Here is a 26431-nt window from a genome sequence, read left to right as displayed (position 1 = left end):
TTTAAGAATATCTTGACTCATTAAAACAGTGGAGCGTTTCATGACTTATACTTTTACACTGTTTGTAGTAGTATTTAAACAGGGTCCATACACCAGCAGCGCCCCCCACAGGTCCGGCTGTCATTAGACTGTAATGGTTGACACGCGGCATCATGTATTTTTCATCAGAAAGTCTTTTGAGCACGAGAGAAAAGGAGGTTTTTCTATGGACATTTAAAGAGCCTTTGTGTCACTGTGAAATGGCACAGACATGATTCGGCCTTGAAGGAGGGATAAAAGAAGATCCATCCTCCAACTCGCTAATAGTATAAGGTCAAGAGATACAAACAAAGGCCGTAGCATTTTTATCTACTTTGGGTAAAAAAACTCTTATCTTTAAAAGTCATTTGGCATGTATCGTAACAGTATTATTCACAGTTGTATTACTTTTATGAACGGTATCTGTTTTGTCATGAAAATAAGGCGACTCATAAATCATTAGTATTTATTGATAACTAACAGCGGCTGCGTTGTGTGTCTCCATGGAAATATAACTGCTTTTCATGGAATATTACTGGCTTGAAACTATCTGTGTTGAAGTTAAATCAATTGCAGGTGTTTTTTGATACATAAATACCCTGAAAAACATTTACGCGGACTCGACGCAGTAATTTGACCTGCTTGTTTCCATGGAGATGAACATGTTTTATGGCCATACTGTGGAATATTCCAGGCAAAGTAAGTGAAACAAGCAGGTGGCATCAGAAAATTTACACAGTACACCTTAAATACTATGTTTAAGGATTGTTTTTTATAAATGTAACTGCTTTTATAATTTGACTACAAACATTTTTTTTTAGATGTTAAAAAAAAAAAAAAGACTAACTGCGTATCTCCTGATAAACTGAGATTTTAAGACATAAGTTTTAATTTACCTTATCGCGGGCCACATAAAATGATGTGGCGCGCCGCATTTGGCCCCCGGGCCTTGAGTTTGACACGGCATTACACTTTACACTTCTTTTACACTTCTTCTTTCTGCACATCTGACCCAGGGCCTTGTTAATGCCATAAAGTGGAATATTCCAACATTCTACAGAGGCAAGCAGGTAGCAGACCCTTCACAAGCTTTACCAAAAAAATACTATCTACAGCAGCAAACTCAATTTCTCCGAGGGCCACATCAGCAAAATGGTTCGTCTCAAATTTGCAAAGATATAAAAAACATGTCTGTGTAACTGCGTAACTCCTGATAAACTGACATTTTAAGACAGTCATACATTTAAATTCACCTTGTCGCGGGCCACATAAAATGACATGGCGGGCCGCATTTTGCCCCTGGGCCTTGAGTTTGACACATATGTTTTAGACACTTAGACACGCATGTTTTAGCGCATATTTCAGTGTGATATATTATTTTGCTATATTAAATCATCTGGTCCTTCTATATAAACTCTAACAGGAGAAGACACAGTCAGAACGGGTCCATCTGATGCTCCACCAGTGGCAACTTGAAATGAGATTTTGTCCGACGTGCGAGCGCTGATAAGCAGGTCTCAGTGTCCAATGAATTATTTACCAAGTCTGAAGTTCTATTAACAGCATCATCAAAGCGACTTGTTTTTGGGACAGTTTGTTGTTTTTGGTATTTCTTTTTATTCCAGCCTCAACTGTGCTAGTTTTCTGTTTTCTTAATAAAGCTGCTTTTTTGGCTTTGAAAGAGAAAGAAGAACTGGCCCGAGTGACAAATTCAAGACCGCTTCAAACAGCCGCCGGCAGACTAATTTGGGGAAGATGTTCTCAAGGAAAAGCACTTTTAATGACTGTGAGGCTACTGCTGCTAGTACTACTTAGACAAAAAAAAAAAAACTTGCTTTGTAATACATAGATCAGCCCAAAGGAAGACTGTAGGTAGATTGTGTCGTAAAGTGAAAATGAATAGAAGTTAGTATGACTAGTAGCAGTAAAAAGCAGCATTAAAGACGCCGTACCTGGTTTTTAAGCTCTTAAAAACGTGAAAAACTAGCTCATTTTAAACGGTTTGCAATGGTCCAAAGTTATTTCTACTTATCTTGTGCTTTCGGAACATCCTAATTAGTCAATGTGATGAGTTTACAAGAGCGTTTTACAACTCTCAGGGAACAGTGTGGAGTTTTGTTGTGACGCTAAAGCTAATAACAAGCACACTACCTGATTATAGGACAATAAAACGCTTTTTAATTAGATGTGGGCTGCACGCTTGTAAAATATATCTGTACTCCGGCATATTTTGCTCAAATACATGGGAACAAATGGACAGAGGATCGTTAAGATAAGAATTTCTCCACCGTTGACAGACTAACTTCTTGCACTGGAATTATCCCTGTAATGGACCATAACTCACTCAATATCGCCATAACTTCTGACAGATTACCTTGTCCCCACAGCTGTCCTCTTGTGTGTGGCTCAACCCAAAAAACGTATTCCAAAATGTTCGTTCCTCATTCTGGTCCCTGTTCACCTGTCCATAGGGAAATCATTGGGCCTCCTACATATGCATGCGATTAATTATGTGTCTTGTTATCACGGGCTAATCTGCATAGGACTTCTGTAAAAAAATCCCTCTTATTGCGATTCAGGAGAGGCGGCTCACAGGTGCGCTGAGTAAATATACAACAGGCTGGGGCTCATCAAAACAAGAGCCGCACACAAAGACGCTAGGTCCGCACACACAGACATCTTGGCTTCTTGAGGACAGTATATTGATAGCCCACATCTCCATTTGCAGAGACTTTGCAGGTATTTAGGTATATGTGAGCTTCAAACATGCACAATTTCTGTTCTTTATATGCAGGGTGGCCCAAAAGTCACTGACACTTTTAAATCTTTAATAGCTTCTATATTTCTTAAGTTATACTCACCAAATTTTAGTAGTAGGTAAAATGAACCTTTGATTTTTGGCAATATATACGGCTATAACTGTTCACTTACACTTGAACTTATCACTACTTAAACTAAGGGAAGTAAAAATGACCTAATTTTAAAAAGAATGTTTTTCAAGTGTCCACCAATTTCGGTTTGGCCCTGAACAGCCCGATCTAACACACTTTTCATAACATTTTAAATCATTTCCGGGCTTATGGCTCTTATTTGATCCTCGATATTACGTTTTAAGTCGTTTATTGTCTGAGGTTTATTCACAAACACCTTTTCTTTAAGATCGCCCCACAGGAAGAAATCAGGACTAGTCATGTCTGTGGAGATCACATACTGCCCCCTGTCTTTGAAAAACACGTATTATTCCTTTAATGTCATTTACGCTCGGGGCATCTCTGGTATTAAGGCAAGGCAAGGCAAGTTTATTTGTATAGCACAATTCGTACACAAGGTAATTCAAAGTGCTTTACAGAATAAGAAAGACATTAAAATCACACAAATCAAACATAAATAATCACAAATAATCATCATAAAATCAACATTAAAAGAGAAGAGTGCAGAATAAAAACCTGTCAGTCATATGCACAGCTAAACAGAACTGTTTTGAGTCTGGATTTAAACATTGTCAAAGTAGAGGCCTGTCTCACATCTTCAGGAAGACTGTTCCAAGTTTTAGCTGCATAAAATTTAAACGCTGATTCCCCATGTTTAGTCCTGACTCTGGGCACCAGCAGGAGGCCGATCCCTGAAGTCCTCAAATTGCGAGATGGTTCATATGGCACTAACATGTCGGAGATATACTTTGGACTTAGGCCATGGAGAGACTTATACACAAGCAGAGCTGCTTTAAAGTCTATTCTTTGAGCTACAGGAAGCCAGTGCAGAGACCTGAGCACAGGACTTATGTGCTCATACTTCCTGGTTCTAGTCAGGACCCGAGCAGCAGCATTCTGGATGTACTGCAGCTGTGTTAAGGCTCGTTTGGAGAGGCCAGTGAGCAGGCCGTTACAGTAGTCTAACCTACTGGAGACAAATGCATGGATAAGTCTCTCTAAGTCTGGCTTTGACAGTATACCTTTGATTTTTGCAATGTTTTTTAGGTGGTAAAAAGCTGCAGTTATTGATTTGATGTGGCTGTTAAAGTTCAAGTCTGAGTCCATTATTACCCCTAGATTTCTAGCCTGATTTGAAGGTTTTAGAGAGAGAGACTGGAGGTGACTGCTGACACTTTCTCTATGTTTCTGTGGGCCAAAGATGATAACTTCAGTCTTGTCTGAGTTTAGCAGAAGAAAGTTGTTTTGCATCCACACACTGATCTGTTGGATGCAGTGGCAGAGTGAATCCACTGGTCCATATTCACCTGCTGCTAGTGAGACATAGATCTGAGTGTCATCTGCCACTCAGTGTCATTAAAATGTCGATGGTGAATTTGACCCATGTGACTCAAAGTCCCACTCTACAATGAGGGTTCGTTCCTCGGGGCTGTATTTGCTCAGATTAATGTGGGAAGGGTCGTTTTAAATCAGAGGCGTCAAACTCATTTTCACCGAGGGCCACATCAGCAAAATGGCCGCCATCAAGGGCCAGATGTAACTGTGCGGCAGGATAAATGTCAATAAATGTAAACAAACGTCATGTAAAATAAATGTAACAACGTTAAATAACTGTTTCTGTATTTATTACTTATTCAAGTTGCAAATATTACGTGTCTGTGTAACTGTGTATTTCCTGATAAACAGACATTTTTAAAAGTGTGTATCTGGTCAGAACCTTCAGCTCTGCTTCAAAAACAGCCTTTTTTAGCCTTTTAGTTATTGGACAATTTGTTGTTTGAAGGCTAACTTTTTCATACTTAGCTCTGTGTTTGGTGTCAAAATGTCGACGTAGATTGTACTGACCCCGCCTCATAACACAAAAAACTTACAGATTTTCTCCTTAAAGCACAAACTTGTATTCACCTTCAGCACCTTTCTTGAAACTGCCTTCCCGCCGACAATTTTCCTCTTCCTGAACAATTTGGGATGATTATTTGCAAATAATCTCATTAGTTTATTGTCGATGCACACATTAAAGCAGTATAGACTTATTTTAAAATGACAGTCAAGCCTTAATTTACCTTCTCGAGGGCCACATAAAATGACGTGGCGGGCCGCATTTGGCCCCCGGGCTTTGAGTTTGACACATGTGTTATAAATGCTCTGGAAAAATAAAAGAAACTGACAGTGTACTTATAGACCAAAATATACACACTCTCTGTTTTTAGATAGTTGTAGTTTAGTTTAGTTGTAAGCACACACACAGACAGCTATGCACACACACACACACACACACACACACACACTCTTCGTTCATACATGCATACAGATATGTTCAAACAAGGGCAGAACAAGTGTGCGCAGTGGAGTGTATAAGAGACACAGAGAGCGGACACCCACCAAGAGGCAGGCACTTATGCACCCTCGCTGACAGAAGGTCCAGGTTCCCCCTCATACGGGTGCCACTGCAGTCCAAGCCAACTCATTAAGTACACAGCTGGTCATCAAGCTGGGAGCAGGGCCACGCCGCGGGGAGCCGGGGAGAGGGAATTTCACACAATGTTCAAGTTTAAAAAAGAAAGTGTGACGTTAATGTATGAGAAGTGCAGTTAAAGGAGCCGAAAGATAGTTATAAAGGTAAAACAATTTCCCCAGTATAGATATATTGTAAAAAACAGCACTTGGGGTCAAAATGAAGCCTAGTGTTTTTTTTATTGTCCGTGAACAAGGAAGTAAACGGGGGCGGAGCCAAGGGGAGGCTTAAGGCGGCATTGTCTCCACTAGAATAGCCCCCAAAACTCCCCCAAAGATCTATGCCCCACTTTCATAGCACATCCAATCTTGACTAAAATGTAAAAAAAAAATGAGACTACAATAAAAATAAAAATCCCTACAGGGTTTAACTACATTTAAAAGTGTGAAGCAAACATGGTAGAGGGATGGACTGCGCTTGGATCCATATAAGACTCTAAATCAGGAGTGTCCGACACATTTTCACTGAGGGTCACATCAGCAAAATGGCTGCCGTCAAAGGGCCAGATGTAAAATAAATCTAACTGCTTTTTAAAATAGTTAATTAACTGTTTCTGTTTTCTTTACTTCTTCAAGTTACAAATATTACATATGCATTTGGAAAGATGTAAAATATATGGCTGTGTAACTGCGTGTCTCTTGATAAAATGACATTTTAAGACCATCATAGCTTTTAATTTACCCTGTCGAGGGCCACGTAAAATGATGTGGAGGGCCACATTTAGCCCCTGAGCCTTGAGTTTGACACATGTGCTCTAAATTAACATGTTAAGTGAGCGCGTTTTAAGTGAATGTCATGCTCCGCCCCTTGAAGTAAGGCTGATGCGCTGTAAACATGCTTGTAGTATTTAGCATTACTGTGATGGCTTTTTTTCCCACTTTGGTCTCTGAAAGTTGCAAAAAGCTCTTATAAACTCATCACTGAATAATTTAAATGGTAGGAATGCGTTAAGAAAGTGAGGAATAAGTTTGGACCACTACAAACTGTTTAAAATGCGCTAGTTTAAGGGGATGAAGTATCGACGTAGTCTTATGAACACAGCAGAGTCGCCTGTTATGAGGGCAAAGATTTCAAATGCCCCCTGATACTGTATATATTCCACTCCCCAACAGGTTCCAGGGTGAGAACCTGTTTACAAGTTTACTTTATAAGAGCGAATAAATCATAGCTTGGGAATTGCAAGTTGAAAACATCCAGCAGGCAGGAAGGAAGGAAGTTGTTTTTAAGTCTTGTTCTTAAATTTTCTGTGTGATACAAGTTGAGAAGTCCCACAACATCAAAGACATGTTTTTTGCTCAAATGCTCAAGGGATGCATCTACATACTGTCAGGAAATAATCCAAAACATAAACATAAAGTGGGCCGTTTCATTTTACAGGCTGAGGATGTATCACTGTAAGGAAGCGGAGCTGGCTTTGAATTCAAGAAGTTTTTTTTACAACTTAATAGAGGTTAACAATGACCAGAGCCAGACCAGAGCCATTACGCTATTGTTTCTTTATAATTTAAGGAACAAATGTTGGCAGTGCAGGGTTTTTGAATATATTATATGTTGATTTGGCATTGGCACAAATGTTACACCGTCATAGAGGTGTAATCGATAATGGTGAACTTATTTGCGTTCAGTTTATACCCCCAAAAACATAGATAAACGTGAAATTATTTTCCTATTTTCTTGATAGTTGCATCGCCCCTGTTGTGCCGTGTTTTTATTAATAACACTTCTACGTGATGTGTTAGGCCCCATAAAAAGGTTTCCACTTCCTACACCCTGTCCCTGCTCTCGTGGCTCGGCTCCACCTGGCCACGCCCTCAGCCAATCACCACAAAGCACAATTTGCACATATTTATAATTTTTTTACAACTTGATAGAGGTTAACAATGACCAGAACTAGACCAGAGCCATTACGGTATTGTTTTTTTTTATAATTTAAGGAACAAATTCTGGCAGTGCAGGGATTTTGAATATATTTATATACTTATTTGTGTTGATTTGGGGTGGACACAAAAGTTACACAGTCAAGAATACTGGGTTAATTGATAATAGTGATTACGCAGGTCACAATATAAGTGTAAGAAGTAACAACTAATAATCGTGTTTATTTTAAAAGAAAAGTTATTTGTATTCAGTTTATACCCCCCAAAATATAGATACATGTGAAGTTATTTTCATATCTGTATAGTCGCACATTAATAACGATTCTACGTGACGCTTTAGGGCCCAGCGCATCCAGTTCCTACACCCTGTCCCTGCTCCTTTGGCTCAGCTCCACCTGGCCACGCCCTCAGCCAATCACTACAAAGCACAATTTGCACATATTTATAGTAATGTGTAAATAATGCTCCAACAGAGAACTTAAACCTTCCACGAGCCAGGCGGTAACAACGACACCGCTTCTCACAATAACTGCAACACTAAAATTTGAACATTTCTGGTTTGTAGCATTAACTATTGTGTGATTTGTGTGCATGTTTTCATTAGTGTTTTGGACTTTTATGTTGTGAGTCGTCCATCGGGGCCACCGTCCGTACAGCTGTTTCACATATACCCTTCTCCCAGTGATGATATAATGTTATGTGTGAGTTGTTTGGACTCACCCAGGTTCCATTTGAGTCCAGTGGTGCTCGTTTGGCAGGGCCCGCCGACAGGGATCAGGCTGCACCAGTCTCCCTCCAGCCCCGTGTCCACCTCCAGTCTGTGGCTGCCCTGCTGACACGAAACAAACAAACCCAACATGTGTGTGTGCGGCAATACACCGGCAATACAACAGCTACTGCAACAACAGGAGGACACATAGTAATCAGGAAAACAATCAAATCTAACCTCAGAATCTTCCCTATTTTGACAGGTTTTTACATTTTTTTAGTTATGGCAGATTCAGGACAAAAACATATCATGAAACTACACATTAGTTACTATTATATAACATTACGTAGCGATTATGAGACTATTATGAGGTTAGCCTGGTTATTATTCCATTTGTGACACTTTTCAGACACTTTCAACCAGTTAAGTTCAGGTTCATAAGGTTTAAGCCATTCACAGTGTTAATAATGTCTGTGTAATCCCTCAGTCGTCTAGGTACGATCCATCGCAAAAGAAAAACTGAATCCTGTCAACTGGAAAAAAGTTTTAGAGTGAAGACGATGAGCGGCGAAACGTTTTCACTAATAATTAATAATCTAGTAATTGAATTGGTTTTAATAAATATTTAACAGTGTTGGTTGAATGAGTAGATATTTAAATAAATGATAATCAGCACAGTAGTAGCACATTTTGTCACAGTTCTACGTTTGCATGTTTATCCCTAGTCCTGCTCCGTTTTCCTGCCTATTCCGGTCCTTCTTTTGTTACTTCCCTGTTCTCCCTACAGCTGCCTCTTGTTTTGCTGATCAGCCCAGGGTCGTCTATATGTTCTGCTTCTGTTCAGTCAGTCATTGCTAGATTGTCGACCAGTCAAGAGCAACACTCAAGCTCATCTGAAATACTCTGTTTTTGTTAGCGTTTCTGCAATTCTGAACCTGGATTTATATCTGTTTGAGTTGCCTGTTCCTGTGTTTATTTCCCCAGCCTGTGTCCCTTATTGAATCCCAGTGTGGAAGAGATTCTCGTTGATATTAAATAAGACAATATTCCTCAGTTGTTTAGTCCCTGATTTACCATATTCAGAATTACCTGTTTAAAGGACGCTTTCCGTTGTATTTTCAAAGACATTTGACTGTTCTTTGCGTTGCATTTGAGTCCAGTTCACCTGCACGATACATTTCAGAGCTTTTAACCATGTTATTGTTGTTTCCCCTTATCATTTACCCTCTTTTTTTAGTGATTTGTGCATGTTTGAGCAATCTTTAATCACTTATTTTTAAATCGTTATATTGCCGATCAGTTCCTGTTTTATCCGCCACTGGCACACACTGCGCTGTACTTACTTCAATCTACAATTTTACTTTCTAAACAGTGATACGCGTAGTTATTTTGGTACAAATCTTGTCAGCAAGGTGAAAAACTTGACTCAGGTGCAACACAAGAAAACCGCCAAACTCCTTGTCCCGGTGAATACATAACGTTTATTTGAAAATTAAAGAGCCTGCATGTCTTCCAAACGAACAGACAAAAGGAACGGACAATCCAGCCACTCGAAATGAACACAGGGAGAACATAAAGGCTCCACCCCTGATTAACAACTAACTTCAGGTGTGGGGAAAACAGGGAGGCAGCAAACAAAGGACTGGAACATGAAACTGGACCGGGTATAACCAAAACAGGCAGAACTGCGACAAATCCGCTACTTACTAATGCAACGTGCAGCTCCTCCATAGGCTTTTTGTTGTGATGATGTTTAGGGCGACGTCAGCTACCATTGTTTTCCAACGCGGGAGTCAGCGTACTCGTTTCTTTTATTGAGTCATCTTTACGTGAATATTGCGATTTAAAATGTGCAGATTATAACATCATGTGTCAGAGATGTATATATAACTATAAACAAACACAAGAACAATACATCTTTTTTAACGCAAAGATTTTTCTCCAAGATATTTGCACAGGACGGGGTTTCAATTATTGGGAGTGCCAAGCTGTCAAATAAATCTTTTAAAAAAATCATTATTACCTAATATTTGTTGCATTTTCCCCACCAAATACATTTCTATGCTGTTTGTATCGGCACCCTCTCCTGAGAAACCCCACACTCGTTCGGCAACAGACCAAGACTCATTACATTAAATTATTGCTGTTGTCAAGCTGCCACCCTATTCCCCATGCAGCAGAGTTAAAGAGCACACCTCGCCATTTTGAATCATCCTCTATTTTTACACAATGCAAAAAGTCAAAGGAGTTTTGTACTGACATCCTGTTAAGTGTAGGAGCAGCAGCTGAGAGCGTCGCCCTCAGTATTACCGAGAGGCGTAAATAATGCATTTTAAGAGCGTATAAAGTAACTATAGATGCGGGGGTACATTTTATACAAGTGTCAAAAGTCTTCTCCACAGTGTCTGACGTGCAAAGCTGATGTTGAAAGAAGCACTACAGAGAAAATAAACATGAACAGGTTTTCAAAATGTCATGGCAACCCTTTGAGAAAGCACGGCGAGGGGAAACGGGAGCATTATACATAGTAAAGGTGCAAGGCTGTGTCAGACTCCACGGGCTCAATAAGAGATCTGCTCTTGATACAGTGGTTCAATACAAAAAAAAAAAAAAAGGCCCGGCACAAAGGTCAAGACTGATTCTTGGGGAATCAATTTTCTGTTTGGAATTTTTAATTAAATCCAATGACTTTTCTGTTATCTTCTTGTCTCCGTGGATATGTTATTGCTTTGTCTGAAATATTCCGCAGTTTTGCCCGTAGTGACAGTGGCTCAGTCAGTACAGTGTTTGTCCTCTGATCTGAAGGTTGGCGGTTTGAATCCAAATGACTGCTGTCGGTGTGTCCTTGATCAAGACGCTTCACCTATGTAAAGCGGAGTGCCTTGAAGGTGGAAAAGCGCTATACAAAAAGTGACCATTTATTGTTAACCTCATCTATCTCCAGAGAATTATCCAGCTTCTCAGATGAGCAATACAACTACATGTGAAAATGCAAAATTGACTTGTTTTTGGTTTGATTCATGCATGTTTGAGCAATCATTAATCGCTTAATTTCAAGACGCTATATTGCCGTTCAACTCCTGTCCCCGGTAAAAGGCCACTGCTCTGTACTTACTTTGTTTTATTTTCTTAAACAGTGATACGTGTAAGATTCGGCAGCGTCACGTAGTAATTTTGGGACAGATGAAAAATAAAATCTACTATTCGCTAACGTAGTCTGTAGCTGTTTATTGGACGGGCCAAAGATCCAGGGCTCTTTGTTGTGATGATGTTTACAGCTTCCTCTGGGCACCACAGTTTTCTAACGCAGAAATCAGCTCACTTGTTTTAGACGAATATTGAAATTTAAAACGTGCACATTAAAACATAATGATCCATGGGTGTCATAGATTATAACTAGAAAGCAGACACAAGAATAATAGGTCTTAGCATGATTGACTGATGAGAAATTATTGACAATCAAGAGTTGTTCTCTAGACTATACACCCCAACATCTGTAAAATTAAACATATATATCTAAGAAAAAAATAAAAATAAATAACTGCACAATATAAGAACTGATCATTAATTGTACTAGAGCAATTATTTGGACTTATTTAAGTACATTTTGTTATATTCAAACTACAACCTCCACATAGACACATAGTGGATTTCACTCATAGACAGAATGAAAATAGAACAGCTAAATTACAGGTGTTTTTTTTGCTCACTTAGACAGGCTGCTACTACTGGGGGTCTTTAAAAAGTGACATCGTTTGAGCTGTGTGTCTTTGCCGGGCAGAGCTGCAGGGGGCGACGGTTGGAAGAGTCAAAGGCTTTGGAGTCTGAGGTGTTGAGGAAACATCCTGAGGATGTTTTTTATACATAAACCAGACGCTTTGGGAGAGAGCAGCGGTGAGGGAGCACAGGCTGACGGGAAAACGAGAAAGGAGACAGGCCAAAGGAAACAATTAGACACAAGCTGAGAGAGAGAAAAATATTTGAGAACAGCTGATCAAAAAGTGAAAATGAATAAAAATCATACTCGGAAAATTTGTCAAATGTCAAATCAATGTCAGGAAACACTTTTTAAACCAACACAACACAGATTTTTCCATAGCACAATAATGGTTAAAAGTTGAGAATTAATTTTTGTTCATTTATGTAACAGATAAATAATAAAAAATAAGTTATTGCAAAGAGACTTGAGTAATTGCTCTTTTGTTTTCTTCCCTTCAGAGGCTACTACACTGAACCATCTGCCTCACATACAGTATAGTGTAGTTTTTAATACAGATTTTTACATCAGATGCCCTTCCTGTCCCAATATCCGGGCTTGAGATTGGTCTAAACTTGCGTTGGGTTGTGAGCCCTGTGGATACATTTTTGTAAATAACATAATCTATTCTTCGATAGCCAGATTTTAGATTAAATAGATCATGCTCTGGGGAAAACTGCTGAAAACGCTGCAGGGCTATGTCTCTGGGCTGGCCTGGGAACGCCTTGGGGTCCCATCGGAGGAGCTGGAGGAAGTGCCTGGGGTGGGGAAGTCTGGGAGTCCCTGTTTAGACGACCCAGCCCGGATAAGCAGAAGAAAATGGATGGATGGATTAGTGATAAGCAATCAAACTTGTATAAGGAACATATTTTGACAAGAGTCTGATGGCTTTACATACAAAAAAGAAACTACTTTTTCTTTAGTTATTTCTATTGTTCTTCCTTTGTCTTTTCCCCTATTTGTAGATCCCTTGAAACAACCGACATGAATAAACTCACGAGGCTCTCTTCCCTCATCCATTCAGGAAACTATTCTTCTTCTTATGTTAAAAACCACACCAATTCTTTTCCCTGGCATCTCATTCTCTCCTCACCTTAAATCACTTTGCTTCCTGACAGGTTTCAAACGGGTATCAGGTAAACAAGCTCATAAAGCTCGCGCGTTTGCTCCGTGATATATGGCGCGGGATAGGGCTGACGCAGCGCTGTGCATTGTCTCACGGAGGAGACGTGCGCAGGTGTCTGGAGAGGCCTAGACCAGCACTGTGAATCAGCAACACAGAAGGCAATCATAAACAAAAAGATTAAGTCGGCTTGCACTGTCTCCTGGCTTTGCATTTCGGCTCAAATTGCGTAAATTTAGCGTCACCTTGGGATCCCGGCTGATTAAAGCATCCCCGTGTTGCGTTGGGATTGGAAATAAACAAGTCTACAGCCGCTAACAATGTCCCCACGCATAATTTAATAAGAGAGATGAGAATTATGCTCACTTCCAAGTCAGGTATAGGAAACGTGGCATTCGGTTTTCCCAGGTAGCGCGGTAACACTTTGACACTTCATCTGGGACGCGCTGGTGCTAAAAACAAACAGCCACAACCCTGATTAAGTCAGGGACATGTCTCCTGTGTGAAAGCAAAAGCTCATTTCCTAAAATAAGCAGGTTTAATGAAGCTGCTGTGGGATGTGATATAGAGGATCAGAATGTCACTTTCACTAAATGGTGTAGACGCTTCTTCATTTGCAGAAATATGTGGAATTACAGTCTGATTTAGCAGTTAATAAAAGCGCAATTTTAACTTTATTTGGAATTACATAGATACAGCTAGGAATATCTGATTAAAATATATTTTTAGGGAGGAAAAAAAAGCTAATTTAACATTTTATTCATATATTTTTAAAGGTCCTAAATCACACTAAATGGATTCTTCTGAGCTTTGAGTCATGTTATAATGTTGTTTCCTCATCAAAAACATACCTGGAGTTGTTTGTTTCATTCACACATGTTTGAGTAATCCTTTAGTATAAGTCTGTCTGTATCTCCAAAGCTCAAAATGCTCTGTTCCACCTCGTGATGTCATGAAGTGGTAGTTTTTCAAGTTCACAGCCACGTTTTAGCTTTTGTTCAGCAGAGATTACCAACTCCAGGGCTAAAATCATCCAAATGATTCTAGTGAAGGTGTGTGGAGTTTAAAAACATAGTGGAGCACTTCTTGTATCACCACATGATGACATCACAAGGTGGAACAGAATGTTTTTATTTTGTTTTGTTTGAGAGACAAACTCAGCCTAAATACGCAGGATTTGTGAGTTAAACATGTGTGAATGAAACAAAACACAACTCCAGGTCTGTTTTTGACGAGGAAACAAGCCAATTTGTCCCTATGGAGACTTAATTCCCTTCTCTAGAAAGTCCCACAATATGGCATTAAACTTACCTAACCTTGCATCACTCAATGACGTGTTTTTATTGAAGAAAGGTAATTTGAAAATCACACATTTTTGCTGTGAGGGGGCTCATCTTTCAACAGATCTGGCTCATGACTTGACCTGGTTGCATTTGTTTCCATGGAGATAGCTACGTTTAATGCCATACTGTGGGAAATTCTTGGCAAATAGCTTTTCCAAGACGACAAGCAGGGAGTGTGTATCCTCCCCTACAAAGGTTCCATACAGCATTTTTATATAAGATCCATAAAACCCTTCGTTACCTTTTTACAGCTTTGTTCTGCTCTTTCAAACCCTGCATTTTTATGGGTGTAAAAGTCGACCCCGTAAGTGTATTGTTAAAAACGTAGAGAAGATGATCACAAAAATACATCAGATTCTTATTAGGCTGAACAACGGTTTAAATTTACAATAAAACACATCAAAGCTTCTCTTGGTCTCTGCCAGTGTTGGGTCAAGTACTCCGTTTGATACTTAAGTAAAAGTGCAGCTACACAGACAAAAAGTTACTCAAATATAACTATCACATGAAAATATCAACTTAAGTAAAAGTATTTAATTTCCCGTTTAAACATGTACTTTAAGAGATAAAAGTCCAAAGTATTTCACACCAGTTTTGTTAATTTGTTGTATAAATGTAGTGATATTAATAAAAAATTATAAATATTTCAGCAGTAGAAAAATGAATCAATTTGTTATTTTTTTTAATTAATTTTGTGTATTTATTTTTGTTGAACCTTGAACACGAAAACTTTAGTCAGGATGTTAAAAATGGTAAAAAAAATAATCCCTCGAATCATATTAAAAGTACTTTTTAGTTTTCAGTCCAGTTAAAAAACATAGTGGAGTAGAAATACAGTAAAAAGTACTCACTTAAGTACAGATATCTACAATTTTAACTTAAGTACAGTGCTTTACAGCTTGTATTTACCTTCCAGTACTAGTCTCTGGTTATGGGTCACATTTTTATACAGCGCTTTTCCACGTTCAAGTCACTCAAAGTGCTTTACATCAAGGAACCACCCACCCATTGACACTCAACATTCATTTTGGACAAACGCTCTACCAACTGAGCTACCGTCTTTACACAAACTACCCATATTTCATGCTGTATCATCCTATATCATTCTGTATGTATCGCGCGCTGCTCCAAATCCGGAGGCTCCCCACGTACCCGAGTGGTAATTGCGCCGAATAGCCGAGGTGAGGAGATTTGGCAAAAGTTGTAAACACTTCAATTACACATGTAACTGGGACAAATAGCAGTGGGCCTGGGGAAGGTTGCAGTCACCTTCATGTAGTGGCATGCGCCTACATCTGACACCGGTGAATTGGAGGCGCGCTGACAAACGAGCTTAATTTACCTGCACTCAAGTAAGATTAATTGGACGTGTCGAGGTATGAAGCAGTAAATGACGAACACGCTGTTAGAATAATGACAAGACATAGGTACAGACAGAGAGGTTTACTTTAAGTGCTGCAAATCGGGACAGATGGATCGGGAGATGATAAAATAATAATGAATTCGCGTTTCATTTGTGTTTATGGCCAGTTCTAGTCACAGAGCGTAAAGGTTAAAGGTTAAATCTGTCACGAAAATCACTAAAATGAACTTATCCTTCAATATATGAAAGTTGGAACAGTATTTTTGCAGGTGCGTACATTTTCTTTAGGCTATTTTTTAGCAATACGACAAGATTTAAGCCGTAAAAGGTTGAATTAATAACTTTTATGACTCACTGCAGATGCAAACTCAGTACTAAAGTGTTTCATTCTGCTGTTTATTTATTGCAGCTCATGTCTTTTTAACAATATTGTAGATTTAGAATAGTTTTTGTGGTTTAAAGTTTCAATATTATCGTTTATCGTCTGTATTTATTTAGCGGTACAGTGGTCCCTCGTTTATCGCGGGGGTCACGTTCTAAAAATAAATCCGCGAAGTATCTGCTTTATTTTTTACATTTATTCTATATGTTTTGCGGCTGTAAAACCCCTCACCACACACTTTATACACTTTTCTCAGACAGGTAATAACATTTTCTCACATTTCTCTCTTGTTTAATTAATTAATAGCGACTCACATGTATTTCACAGTTCCTCTGACGGCGCCTCGTCGTTCTGGCGCCGCTCCGGTGTAGTGTCGATCGAACATTTATGTAAATTTGTCTGATCACATTCTGTACTGTACAAAATTGCAGCGAGACTACGAAAGGTGAACCGCGATATAGCGAGGGACCACTGTACATCGCACTTCAAAATATGTTATTGTGACAGGCCTATTAAAGACACACTTGTCACTTTTCTGGTGGCGAGTCGGCAAATAGCTTGTCTCCATGGAGATGTTAATGCTCTGCCTAGTATGTGCCACACTTAAGGCGTTATTAATCTTATCGTTTCTGCTTTTCTTCCAATTCAGATAACGTCTTTTGCTTGAACAAACCCATTCTTATCGTGAGCAGGGTCACCTCTCCAGTCGTCTGACCTTGACCTGTAAAATGTTGGCGTCACCTATTGATCTCCAGGTGGTTTGAATGCCATACTACGGAGCATTCCAGGCAAAGTGACAATATCTCCATGGAGACAGGACAGGTGTGTCAAATTCATTTTCACAAAGGGCCACATCATCAAAATGGTCGCTCTCAAAGGGCCTGATGTAACTATAAGATAAATGAAACCAAATGTAATGTAAAATAAATGCAACTACTACTTTCTCTATATTTATTGCTTATTCAAGTTACAAATATTGCATGTGGAACCGTGTATCTCCTGATAAACTGATATTTTAAGACAGTCATACCTTTTAATTTACTTTGTCGCGGGCCACATAACATGACCTGGCGGGCCACATTTTGCCCACGGGCCTTGAGTTTGACCCATGAGTAGACTACTTCTTAGTTATGACAGAATTAGACCTGGTAAAGTACTGGTTATTTCTCATTTTGTGCTGTTATTCCTGTTCCATTACACTGTGCATTATAGTTATTTTAGTCCCATAATCCCAACAGAATTTAATATTTTCTAAGACAATCGTTTTAGGAAAGGTTCTGGCTTTTTTTAATGTAACGAATTCTCCCTAATAAAATAAATGACCCACTTATGCAAAACTTCCACATTCAACAACCATCTGCCTTGGTAAGCCTTTTGCTCTGCTCAAATAAACAACACAGGAAACAGTAAATGAACCGGATGGTGCGACGGTGCCCTGTGCTAAAAGGCTGCTGCTCTCTGCACTTGTACTCCCAATAAAACGAGGCGCATTAGGAAGTAACCAATGCTGAGACTAGCTAAAATTGGAAGCATCAAAAGAGCCTGGCTCCCCATACCGCGCCATAAAAGCAGAAATGTGTCTGGTGCCAACACAGCCACCACAGTTAAGGTAAAAGCAGAGGCCGGAAAAAAACATGAGTGAAAAGGAACACAAAGGTTTTTCTGAAATGGCTTAAAAATAATGCATTGTTGCTTGGGGCGAATATAGATTTGAAGGAAGTGTCAAATTGAAAAGAAAGTGGCATTACTGTGCATTACTCACGGGCCGGAGCAGCAGGGCCAGGCTTGTTTCTTGGATAATGAAGACTGGGAGAGTCGTCATGTTGAGGCTGTGGTGCAAAGTCTCTATAGAGGCCATGGTTTGGTCGAATCTTCCACCGAGGCCTCCAAGGGTCACAATGGCATCGACCTAAGTAAGAACATCAAGTTATTATTTATTTATTTTATTTATTTTGATTAGGACAGTGCATATTAATCAACATGTCAACAAACAGCATCAATGTAAATATGTTGGAATTAGCACAATTATTAGCTGCTTTATATCCGTTGTCCTAAGGCAGGTCAGAAACAGAACATTTAACCCTCTGATGCATGAATTATGAAAGCCTTGGTCAAGATTTTTTTCTGAAGTGTTTTTATTCTTCTCAGGACATGAAACAACATTGTGAACTGCCTGTAAAAATGAATTAACTTGTGTTCTATTGTATATATATGTTTCTTTTTATGCTTTGAAAAACATTTCAACATTTTTTGGGGGAAATTTCAACACTGTTTAGGCGCAATGTTTAGCCTGAATAAGAAAACCAGAGGAAATTTACTTGCAGTTACACCAACTGACCACTTAATTGACCTCAATGGAGTGTGGCAGCAGAGAGCACTCTAGAGGCTGATGTGCAGCTCCACCATTTAAACCAATGCATTAAAGAGAAAGTTATGTTTTAGTAGCTGTCCACTGCAGTGACCGCTGTGCACCAGAGGGTTAAAGAAACACACAGACGAGACAAAAGTGCACATAGACATGACAACAAGTTAACCACAACCAACCATTCTCTGAGTTTAAGACGCCTGAAGAAGAAGATAATCTATCAGTGTGAGCATGTTTGATTATGTTTGAACCAATGTTTCAGAGTGTTCTTGAAGGTTGAAAAGGACCCACAGTTCCTGACATGGGTGGGTCATGTGTTCCATGACTGTGATCCTCTGATAGACGTCACCGTTTGCTCAAATTTGGTCCTGCGTCTGTGTTTGTTACAGTCTCCTCTGGTCAATGCTCTCGTGTTTTACTTATAAAATCCATTAATGTCCATTTAAAACTTTAAAAATAAGGTAAGCATCCACAAATATCTGATAACTTTCAAGATCCAAAATATTATACTTAAGATATTACAATAGTGATACTGTAGAGGCTTTTTTTTTTTTTGTCCAGTGTTTTCAATGGTTTTTTTTACAAACACATTTTACAAAAAACGTGCATCAATGTGTGCTTTTTGACATACGTGTAGGGAGAATAGTGTCTTCCATAAACTTTTAGCTCATTTATACAAGAACATATTATGATAAACTTGGTGTATCTGTATTTTTCTGTTTGAGCTTCCACCATCTTGATGTCTCCATGGAGATGTTATTATTTTTTTGGGGAATGTTAGCAAAAGACGACATTTAAATCTGTCAACTGGAACAAATCGTTGTAGGAAAAAGACGAAGACGTTTCGCCGCTCATCCAAACCGCTTCTTCCGCTTTTGTTATGGATCAGACCTGGACGACTGAGAGATTACACGGACGTCTTCTGGGAATGTTCAGCAGTACGGCATTAGGGTTTTCTACCTCCGTGGAGAAAAGAAGGTGATGCCACAAGCTTGAGATGTAATCAGATGTGTGGATAGTCAACTAGTTCATACTCACAAATCATTTTTTTTCAAGTTTAGCACAAAAAAAATGCAATAAATGAATAAATACAATATAGATACAATAAATTTCATACTGCGGAACATTCCAGGCAAAGCAATAACATCTCAAGTAATAAACATGCAGATGACAGAAAAGTTACACATTGCACCGTTAATCTAAAGCAGAGATATAAAACTAAAACTGTGCACATTTGAGTGTTAGAATGGATGCATAATAACAGAAGTTTAGAGTAAATGTCACAAAAAATCCATCTAATCTTAAAATTGACTGGTTCATAAAACAAAAAAACAAGTGGATTAACAGAGTTTAAGACTAGACTCAAAACCCACCTCTTCTATATGAATAAAACTGAACTGAATTGACAATTTAAACCAATATAATACCGATAATTTCAGAGCGAAGTCAAAACATCTCTGCATTCTGGAGCCACAACAGTTTGGCTTTCAGCGTTTGTCCCACAGCACAGAGCGAGCTAACAGGAGACGAGCAGCGCTGACAACACTGAAACCCGTAGAGTCTGGAGGGCAGAGGACCTGTCAGAGCGGCCACGGCACCCAAAATACCATCAATCACCCCCACTAGGCACTCTCTACACCAACGCAGACAGCTGACGAATTAGGAAAAACCACCCCGAGCCCCCCGGGACAGCTGTAATGTGCCCTGGCATTGATTCTACAACTGTGTGAACTTACAAATAAGAGTTTAAAGGAACCAACACAAAAAGCTGGAAGAGTCAGAATTTGAATGTTGTTTTAAATGACAGAAGCTGGGAAAAGTTCACAATGACGTCAGTGGATGAGAAAATTGTGGGAAGGTTTTGTAAAAGTTTCTAAGATAAGTAAAAGTACAGATATTGGAGCAGAAAAAAAAAACTCAAGTAAAAGTATCACATTAAAAAACGAATTAAGTAAAAGTATCACATTAAAAATCTAATTAAGTAAAATTATCACATTAAACATCTATTTAAGTAAAAGTATTAAAGTAAAAATATTTAAAAATGTACTTGTAGGAGTAAAAAGTAAAAGTATTTCACCCAGTGTTTGAGATCTAATAAAGCTTCAGATGTAGTGATTTTGATAAAGATATGTGTTGAATTTTCAAAAGAAACAATGGATTTGATCATTTTTTTCTGGACATTTTGATTTAAATTTGATCAAACTATGATCATATTAAAAAAAATTGTTAGCCTTTTTCAGAAGGTCTCAAACTTTAACAAAAAAAAAGTAAAAAAAAAATGTAGTGAAGTAGAAAGTACAGACACCTGCTCTCAAATGTAGTGAAGTAAAAGTAAAAAGTATCCACTGTAAAATTGTCTTAAGTAAAGTACATATACGTAAAATTGATACTTAAGTACAGAACTTTACTACTTTTACTTCACTATCTCAGTACTTATATTGCAAATACTTTTTCTTTAAAATCAAGCTTGGACTATTCTTTCCAATCTTTCTTCTGCATATCACCTGAAGCTGTTTTATCATGTTCTTTGTCTTCTGAAAGTCTTTCTGAGTGGAGTTTGCATGTTCTCCAGGTTTCTACGGTTTCCCTAGCAACCCAGAACAAGCTAATCCTACAGCTAGGTACTCCTGACCAAGTCCAGCTCAAGATCTGGAGGTGTTTCTCAAGGTGCTGCACTGCTCCTCCGCTGAAAGAACAGGAACACATTTCCCAACTGTAAGCTCATTAAAGTAAAGTCATTCTGAAAGACACTAATAAATCCAATAACAAAAATGACAAACAAACAGCACTCAAACTATTTCATTCAAAGAGGTTAAAAAGCACACTCTAAATATCATGTCCTAGTGATGTGACTAAACCTCCATGAAGAACATTAAAAACCATCCACCGCAGAGGTCACACACTTAAGCAAAACAAGCGACGACAAATCCAACGTATGCAACACTGCCCCTAACGTCCATTTTCATTCATTGCGTTTCAGCTGCTACGCGAGTCTTGTGTGAAAATGTCAAACGATGGCGGCGTCTGACAGTCGGATCACGCCCCCCCACACACACGCTCAGTCACTCGGATAACATTTGTTCTTTTATTTGTCCTTAAATATCAAACTAGTACACAGGGACGTCAAAAGTGAGCTTAAAACAACAGTTCTTATCCGTAAATCTATACTGTGTCACGCTGTAATTTTGAACGTCGCTAAAACCTTTATGTTTTGCTGGGGCCCATCAGTCAGTTGTGTGAATAGCGCAGGTTTTATTTGAATGTTTACTGATCAATCCACCTGTGGGCTCCATTTTCATCTATATTCGTCTATTTGGACACGCCCTTTTGATATAGAAACACTGAAAACATGACCATAAGTAATGATCTTACATACATATTGTGTTTTTGTCATCGCGTAAATCCATCCTGCTCCATTTACGTAATCAATATGAGACTGCAGCAATGACTGAAGACATAGGGACAGAATAAATAACTGTTTTCTTTGATAGATAACATGAGAATCTAATTTACTGTGCAGTTACTATGTATATGCAGGAGATATTTGTCGATATTATTAAAAAAAATAAACTTTAAGTTGCATTTCCAAGGTTACGTCGGTTGCTCTGTTGCATCTATTGGTGAATTGAGTGTGTAAATAAAAATATAAGGTTGAGAAAACTAGAAATCTGTTCTCGTGTCGGTACGGAAAGGATATATGGCTCAATGTTTCATATATTTACACTAACAGTCAAATTTCAGTGTTTTTTTCTTTATTTGTACGACTTTCTGCATTATAGACACATACAGAAGACATGGAATATATGAGGGAAGATATATGGAATTATGTAGTAAAGAAAAAAGTTAAAAAGCTCTACTAAACTTTTTTACATTCAAATCCGCAATATCCACCCTTTGCTTTGTCAAAATATATTTAGTAGAGTTATTTCAGTTTTTTTTCTTTACTGCATGATTCCATATATCTTGCTTCATATATTTGATGTCATCTGTGTGAATATTAAAGGTAGAACGTAGTATAAAAATAAATAAATAAATAAAAAATACAAAAAAAACCTGTAAAATATGTGAAGCAAGATATATGGAATTATGTAGACAGGAACAAAAGTTAAATAACTGTTAAATATTTTCGACAAAGCAACAAAGAGTGGATACTTTGAGGATTTGAGGATTTACTTTTTCATTGCTGCATAATTCCAAATATCTTCCTTCATATATTTCATGTCTTGTGCATGTATAAGAAATGCAGAAAAAAAAACCCATAAAAAAACAGTAAAATATATGAAGTAAGATATATGGAATTATGTAGTAAAAAAAAAAGTTAAATAGCTCTACTTAACTTTAAAAATATATATATATTTTATATTCAAATCCTCAAAGTATCCAGCCTTTTCTTTGTAGATAAATATTTTGTAGAGTTATTTCACTTTTTTTCTTTACTACATAAATCCATATATCTTGCTTCATATATTTGATGTAATCTGTGTGTATATCAAAGGTAGAAAGTAGTATAAAAAAAATAAAAAAAATAAAAAATACAAAAAAACTGTAAAATATGTGAAGCAAGATATATGGAATTATGTAGACAGGAACAAAAGTTAAATAACTCAATGTATAAGAAATGTAGAAAAAAAAACTACAAAAAAAACAACAACAACAACAAAAAAAACTGTAAAATATATGAAGTAAGATATATGGAATTATGTAGTAAAAAAAAAGTTAAATAGCTCTACTTAACTTTAAAAATATATATATATATATATTCAAATCCTCAAAGTATCCAGCCTTTGCTTTGTCGATAAATATTTTGTACAGTTATTTCACTTTTTTTCTTTACTACATAAATCCATATATCTTGCTTCATATATTTGATGTCATCTGTGTGTATATCAAAGGTAGAAAGTAGTATAAAAAAAATAAAAAAAATAAAAAAAACTGTTTAATATATGAGGCAAGATATATGGAATTAAAGAAAAAAAAAGTAGTAAAGAAAAAAGTTAAATTACTAAATATTTTTCGACAAAGCAAAGGGTGGATACTTTGAGGATTTACCTTTTTTCATCGCCGCATAATTCCATACATCTTCCTTCAGATACTTCATATCTTCTGTATGTGTAAGAAATGTAGAAAGTAGTGAAATTAAAGGAAGAAAAACACTGAATGAGAGGGTGTGACCAAACGTTTGACTGGTAGTGTAAGTTTAAACACCACCAGTCACATATTTGAAACAAGATATGTGGAACTAAAGAAAAAATGTGAAATAACTCTAATAAATATTTTCAACAAAGCAAAGTGTTGAGTCCTTGAGGATTTACCTTTACGTTTTTCACTGCTGCATAATTCCATACATCTTCCTTTCATATATTTGATGTCTTCTGTCTGTATATTGAACTGAGATGGTCCAAACTTTCGCCTGGTAGTGTGGGTCGGGTTTTTACTTTCATTATGCAAAAACAGCCCACGTCCTCTCATCCTTACATCATCTCTATACGACACAGCCTGAAGCCGGAGCCTTAGTGAGAGCTTTATGATCCCTAATCCTCATCATATCTTCTGTCCACATGTGCTCTGAGAGGAAATTTGCACTACACAAAATCTGGAGCCAAACAATGATTTGGAGTTTGCCATGGATAATAGCCTTGTCAGAATCCCGTCTGTCCAATAAGATGCTATGACAGGAGCAAAGCTAGTACAAAAAGAAATGATGAAAAAGGGGGAGATCAAATACGAAGAAAAGACTGGAGATTGTGTGTCAGATACAAAGTCACAACAAGTGCTCCCCAAAAAACTCTATGAAGAAGAACAACACGAAGCAGTAGATATGAATGCAAGAGAAATGTGTTCAAAGTCATGCTGTACCTCAATTATGTTTAGTCTTGTTGCATTTTCTACAGATTTTAAACCTTCTTATAAATATTTAATCTGTGTTTTAAGCTCTGGGGCGGACTAGAGGTGTAGAGCAGCCAAAATAGTATAGTATTATTATGAAGTAAGTAACTACTCAAGCAGAAGTAAGTACAAAGTAGTGGTCCAAGAAATTAGTCAAGTGGGAGTAAAATGGCATTTGGGAAACTACTCCTCGAGCCAGAGTAATTCTAAAAGAAACTGTCTGGATGTAACACTTAATGAATCGTTTAACATTAATTTAATTGGTTGGACAAAACATGAAATAACGCACGGAATCTGGTATTTTCAAAGTGTAGACAACAGAAAATAGAACCACAAGTGATCAAATATTGTACAACATAAAGAGATTGTCAATTGTTTTATTTATTTTCTTATTTTATTTATTTATTTCGAGCACATGTATGGGTACACTTAAAGTACATTTCACAAATTCATCCTAGTATAAGCTCAAAAAGGAGTGGGAAGAAGAAAACTTATTAAATCCCACACCTGTCTTGCTTTAAGACATTGTAAACTTACGTACAGTAGGAGTAACCATCATTTTTATTGAAATAAGAGGACTGTTAGACTGGAAAGACAAAGCTCGAAAAGACTGGAAAAGCAGACCTGTCCTGCAAAAACGACTTTTCAGAGCTTTTAACCGTGTTGTAGTCCAAAATTTCCCTCAAAATGTACTCATCCGAAGTTGTATTTGGAGTGATTCATGCATGTTTGAACAATCTTTAATCGCTTATTTTCAAGACGCCATATTGCCGATCAGTCCCCGTTCTCACTACCACTGCTTTCTACTTACTTCAGCCTCCAATTTTATTTTCTTCATCAGTGATACACGTAGGATTCGGCCGTGTTGCATAGTCATTTTGGTACAAATTGTTGTGTAATGTGCAGCTATCCATCAGAAGTGTCGACTCTTTGTTGTGATGATGTTAACAGCGACGTCAGCTCCCACTGGGCACTGAGTCAGCTGAGTTGTTTCTTTTATTAAGTCGTTTTAGATGAATATTGCAACTTAAAATGTGCAAATTACAACATATGATCCATGGGTGTCACAGATTATAACTATAGAGCAGACACACGCACAATAGGTCTTCTTTAATCAAGGTAAATGCTGTGGAAATGTAACTTAGTGCTTCCTGCCTCAGCTTTTTAGACACTCTGTAGTTACATTTGGATTATTTTCTCATTTTGTGTATTTCTGTAGTGGCACCACGGCCTCTCAGAACCACCACAATCACAGACTTATCCAGTCACAGGTGTTTAAAAGACTGAATCACATCATGCAGCGATGGTGAATGCACAGACCTTTTAGTAAGTGGGCGGATGGCTCTTCCTGTATTTTTATATAAACCCTATGGACCATATTTGCTTCCTCAGTAAACCGAGCCAGGCAAATTACATGGCTTGGTTCAGAAAATGTAACAAGCTGGCTCCAATGATCAAGTCCACGCACTGGTTCGTGATTGGCCAGGGGAGCTTCGCTGGCGCTGAGATCACAACACAAAAGCCTGTCTTATTATTGAGCCTGATGAACAGATAACAAAGGAAGAGCGAAATGAAAACTGTGCGCTGGTGCTACAGTGAAAGGATGACACAAGCTAAATAGGGCAGATACACAGAGCAGGTGCAGCCAATACACATTTATACAGCAATACATAAGAGCGGGAGGTAAACTAAAACAAGAACTACACAAGGAAACACATATATTTCCATGAACGTACACAAATAAGCGGCCAGAAGCTCCCTCTAATCCTCCCAAGCCGTTCTTTGGGATTTTAAACCAACAAACAGAGATAAATTCCCCAAATCAAGAGCTAAGCTGTGTGAAGCAAAACATTCAAGGACTAATATGATGAATGTTAAACAGACTGCGCGGCACAAAGGGACGCAAATCTGCAAATCACCCTTTTATTATTGGCTCTGCACTCTCTCTTTCATTCAAAAAGCAAATGACAAAAAAATATTTATACAAGAGATGGCAAGGCTTCCAATAGTTTTCCAAAAGTTTTTTTCATACAAGAGATTAAGGGAGCAGAAGTTGGGGGATGCGCCAGGTCAAAAAAGTAGAAAACTGCAGTAAGGAGCCAGAAAAAGATCATTATGCTTCAGAATAGCAATAACAAGTCATAGTTGAGCTCGTATCTCTCA

At 38.0% G+C, this 26431-nt stretch overlaps 1 protein-coding gene across 4 annotated transcripts in view; it reads right to left on the bottom strand.

The window, feature by feature from the left end:
• Positions 1-26431, bottom strand: part of tpk1 (thiamin pyrophosphokinase 1) — a 109101-nt gene that overhangs the window by 26469 nt on the left and 56201 nt on the right. For 3 of the 4 annotated variants that reach the window (XM_055230126.1, XM_055230125.1, XM_055230127.1), the window contains exons 7-8: positions 17780-17926; positions 8061-8172 (exon numbers count right to left, since the gene is read on the bottom strand). In XM_055230126.1, coding sequence (XP_055086101.1) covers positions 8061-8172; positions 17780-17926 — 259 coding nt within the window. The remainder of the gene's footprint in view (positions 1-8060; positions 8173-17779; positions 17927-26431) is intronic. The other variant, XM_055230128.1, reaches the window with a different exon arrangement.

This window comes from Periophthalmus magnuspinnatus, chromosome 20 (assembly GCF_009829125.3).
Source record: "Periophthalmus magnuspinnatus isolate fPerMag1 chromosome 20, fPerMag1.2.pri, whole genome shotgun sequence".
Classification (NCBI taxonomy): Eukaryota; Metazoa; Chordata; class Actinopteri; order Gobiiformes; family Gobiidae; genus Periophthalmus; species Periophthalmus magnuspinnatus.
This window is presented reverse-complemented; position numbering and strand designations above follow the sequence as displayed.